Source organism: Myotis lucifugus, unplaced genomic scaffold (genome assembly GCF_000147115.1).
Source record: "Myotis lucifugus unplaced genomic scaffold, Myoluc2.0 scaffold_891, whole genome shotgun sequence".
In the NCBI taxonomy this organism is placed as follows: Eukaryota; Metazoa; Chordata; class Mammalia; order Chiroptera; family Vespertilionidae; genus Myotis; species Myotis lucifugus.
In genome coordinates, this window is record NW_005871939.1 from 60,356 (window position 1) to 64,640 (window position 4,285).

The 4,285-nt window shown below is 54.8% G+C and overlaps 2 protein-coding genes across 2 annotated transcripts in view; one reads left to right on the forward strand and one right to left on the reverse strand.

Annotated features, from left to right (window-relative positions):
- PGPEP1L (pyroglutamyl-peptidase I-like) overlaps nucleotides 1-270 on the reverse strand; it is a 5,845-nt gene extending 5,575 nt beyond the window's left edge. The window contains 1 exon segment of the mRNA XM_014448658.2: nucleotides 244-270. Within this exon segment, the coding sequence (XP_014304144.1) occupies nucleotides 244-270 (27 nt within the window).
- A 2,989-nt stretch (nucleotides 271-3,259) lies between these two features.
- The window catches only part of FAM169B (family with sequence similarity 169 member B), a 24,489-nt gene continuing 23,463 nt past the window's right edge, over nucleotides 3,260-4,285 (forward strand). The window contains 1 exon segment of the mRNA XM_014448659.2: nucleotides 3,260-3,386. Within this exon segment, the coding sequence (XP_014304145.1) occupies nucleotides 3,260-3,386 (127 nt within the window).

Here is a 4,285-nt window from a genome sequence, read left to right on the forward strand (position 1 = left end):
CACAGAATGTGAGGCATTGCTCTCTTAATATATATTTTTATTGATTTCAGAGAGAAAGGGAGAGGAAGAGAGAGAGAAACCTCTGTGATGAGAGAGAATCATGGATCGGCTGCCTCCTGCACGCCCCCCACTGGGGATGGAGTCCACAACCCGGGCACGTGCCCTGACCGGGAATCGAACTGTGACCTCCTGGCTCATAGGTCGATGCTCAGCCACTGAGCCACACCAGCTGGGCAAGGACACCTTGATCTTGAGCCCTTGTTTTCCCATCGTCTGTTTCCATGCCGGTTGTCTCGGCCAGATTCACACACGAAGCAAATCCAATTAAAGGGAAAGACTGCCCCTGGCAAAGCAACATTTTTAATAAAGGCGGCCGCCCTCTGGAAGCCACAGCCGATGGACAGGTGCTTCAGCAACAGTCTCAGGTTGGCCAGCAAATGGGTCGCGTGAGCCTAAGACCGGCCCTGGTGCTTCAGGATTCATAGTTCATGGGTGACAAGCGTCCGTTTACCAGAGGTATCGTTTCCTTAGGAATTCCGGGGTAATTGGAACCACTCAGTTGCCACACCCAGAATACCAGTGAGAGCAGCGTTGATGAACGGTTTTCAGAAGAGCGTTCTTTTCCTCAGAAGGTTAAGAGGAGTTTGATTATAGGCTGAAAATGTTAAGATAGGTAACTTGTGATTTGCCACACACAGAGGAATCCTTGTCTTGCCTCTGTTGCCTTCGTCCAACACAATCCCCAAAACTGAAAATGTGCCAGTGATGTCTAAGTAAAAAGAAAGAGCTTTGTAGAGAAATCAAACCCTCGCCCTAACCAGTCTGGCTCAGTAGATAGAGCGGCAGCCTGCGGACTGCAGGGTCCCGGGTTCGATTCTGGTCAGGGGCACGTACCTGGGTTGCAGGCTCGATCCCCAGCCTTGATTGGGGCACATGCAGGAGGCAGCCAATCAGTGTTGCCTCTCTCATCAATATTTCTCTCTCTCTCTTGCCCTCCCTACCTTTTACTCGCTCTAAAAACCAATGGAAAAATATCCTTGGGTGAGGATTAACAACACCACCACCAAAATAAAAATAAAAATCAATGGGATGATACCTTTGGGTGAGGATTAACAAAAAACAAAACAAACCCACAAAACAAACCCTCCAGAAGCCCAGCTGTGACAGTGGCTTGGGGGGCTGGGGGGGATTTGGGGTGTGCTGGGGTGGGTTTGGGCAGGAGTGGGCAGCCACCATTCCTTCCCAGGTGGCCTTTTGGGTTCAGAGTCTCCAACGGTGGCTCTCAGGGTGCCTCGTGGTTTTCTGAGGGGTCCAAAGCTCTCTGGTCTGCGGGTGGGGGTGGGGACTGCAGATGGACTGCCCCAGCTTTTTGAGGCCCTGTCCTTTCTGGGACCCCCAGCTCCTCCTTCCTGGCTATGGAACTGCACCCCGGCAGAGGCCACCTGGGCCCACTGGCTTCCTCCCTGATGGGCTGAAGGTCAAGGGCTGGGCCTCAGCCACAGGTGGACGCTTCCATGCCTGCCATTCAGGAGCTGTTCGTAGCGAATGGCAGGACGGAGTGGAAACGCCTCTCTGTCCGCTGCCGGCTCTGAACAGGCAGAGCTGGGAGTTAGCTTCCTTCTGGAGTGACTGGCACCACTGTTGGCTGCTGTCTTCTCCACCGGGAACCGGTTATGACCAGAATCAGGGCCAGGCTACAGGCAGCGGGAAAGCAGACAAACAGGCTTACCGGTCACCACCACGCAGCCGGGCCGGGGCTCCATGACACCGGAGTGCGGCGCCTGCCTCTGTGCCTCCCGGGTCAGATGGCCGTGGCGAGGCCCGCACACGGGGTGCCCCTCCCACAGGGCCACCGGCCTCCTATGATGGGGGTGCCCACCTCCTGCTCCTATAGGGGGATCTAGCCACAGGGTCCCTCAGCATTCCGGGGGCCCCTAAAGCCTGAAGACTCCAGGGTGGGGGAGGGTGGTAAGACGATGCCCTTGAAAGCAGAAAGCCAGCTCCGGGCGCAGAGGCGGAGCCATCTGGGACTTGCTGGCCACTGGGTCTGGGCCAGTTCGCTGCTTGGTCTGATTAGAAGGAGAGGTTGGCAACTGTCTGTCCTGCTTTGCCTGGGTCTGAGGGGTTTCTGGGATTATGGGGGGGGGGCGCTAAAATGGGCTGAAATGGGTACAGTCCTGGGCCAACCAGGAAGTGGGTGACCCTACAAGTTGTTCGGTTAGGTTTTCTCTGCTTCAGGCATCCCCCCATCTGCCCCCGAGTTCTCGTGTCTGGGCGTTATGACTTGAGAGAGAGAGAGAGAGAGAAAGAGAGAGAAAGAAAGAAAGAAAGAAAAAAAAAAAGAAAGAAAACAATGAATGAAGAAAAGAAAACCAAACCCCAGATGATGGTTACGATTAATAGTGTTGGTTGAAGCCCATTGCCTGTAAGCTGTGGGTCCTAAGGCACGTTAACAAACCATTAGGTTTAACAAAAATTGAGCACAAAAGCACCTTGTATAAAACTAAAAATACTTTTTTTAAAAAAGCTGATTGATATGAGCTACAAAAAACAATTCTTTTTCCCCGTCTGGGTGTAGCCCCGTGGCTCCCCCAGGACCAGGGAGCTTCCCCAAGTTCAGAGGGCCCTGTATTAGAGGGCGTGACCACGTGGTCCCATCTTAATTGTCCCCCTTGGTAAAAACAGTCCCCCACCCTGAATTGGGGTCTTTGCCAAGGGCTAGGCTCCCCCTGGTGCCTTCCTGGGACGCGGAACCCACAGCCATCCCCTTGCATTGGCCCCTGGTGTGGGTTGCAGACTATTTGCAGAGAAGGGATGGGAAGTGGCGTTCGTCCCCCGTGACCTCCCCGGCCTGCTCAGAGGCTGGGCCACCTCGTCCTGCGGGGGGTGCAGAGGCCTGTGCCCGGCACCTCAGCTGGAGAGGAAAGTATACAGGACCCACGTTCAAGTTGGAAAGCGCTTACCCGTTGCTCATACTCCCTCTGGCATCCTTGATGGTATCTGAACCCCCTTCTAATGAACGATGGCTCCCCAAGTTCACGACTCGTACCTGGTCCTGTCAGCGTTCTTGACCTGCCTGTCACAGTTATAAGCAAGATTAGGCCACTAGCGATGCCCGCATTTGTGAAGTTGGCTGCCTTGAGGGTCAGATTCTGATAGCAGCACCAGCTAATGAGGTCTGCTGTGGTAACTGGTATTTCCTAGCGTTAACATGCTTGGTGTCCCCACGTTCTTTGGGGCACAGAGCAGAGCCTAATCAATGTTGAGGGAGGAGCTGTGTCCTGAGTGCTATGGCCCAGGTGGCTCTGTTCCCATCGAGAGACATGAAATCTCAGACTTGCAAGAGGTGACTCCAGGACGCTGTGAGGGGGCCTTCTGGCGCTGGGGTGAGTGAGCGCATCTGCAGCCTGTGCGATGGAGCAGAACTGGGGCCATTTTCCTCCTGTGCGTGGGGGGTCCCTGGCCTTCCTTACATAGGTGGCTCCCAAGACGGGGGAGCAGCTGGGAGCCCCCCACCCCCCACCACTATTTGCTGGGGCGGAGGGACAAGGCAGGCAGATGAGTTTGGGATCCATGTGGGACAGAGGCCCCAAAGGGCTTAGGATGCATTTAAGGGGAAAGGTCCAGGAGCACAAACTTCAGAGCTGCCAACCACAGAGGGGAGACACCACCAGCTGACTGGCCACAGGCCCGTGGGTTCCAAGGCTGGTGGCATTTTAAAACCCGCCTGCTCCCCGCCTCCCCTGGGGAAAAGTACCCTGAAACAGGCCAGGATGAAACACTGGAGAAACAATGGCCTCTTGTTGAATTATTCTATTTCGAGTGAGAATAAGCTTAAATAAGAGTGGCTGTCAATAAAAGCAGCAACTCTACGGTTGTCAGGATCAAAAGACTTCGGAGTGGGCGGTGATGTTACGGAGTGCCCTCTATTGTGTGTGTCATTCATTTTTCAAGTGTGTAAATTTTCGAAAAGAGAATGCAAACATTTCTTGTCTATAGAAATAGGAGGAAGTGGGAAGGGGCACGGAGAGGGGGTGCCCCGGGACCCTGGCGAGGGGTTCAGGCAAGAATGGTTTCCTTTTCTAAAGAATTAAGGGGAATTAAATAGCACTTGGATGTGGCGAACTAGCTTTGCAGAACTTGGGAGCCGGGTGTCACTAGCGGTGAAGACCTCGTGGTGTCGGCTCCAGTGCAGGGGCAGGGGAGAGGGGGACCCCTGGGAAGGGGACTGGGGCGGCCCCTGGAGAAGGAGCCGGGGCAGCCCCGGGGGCGGGGCGGGACGGGG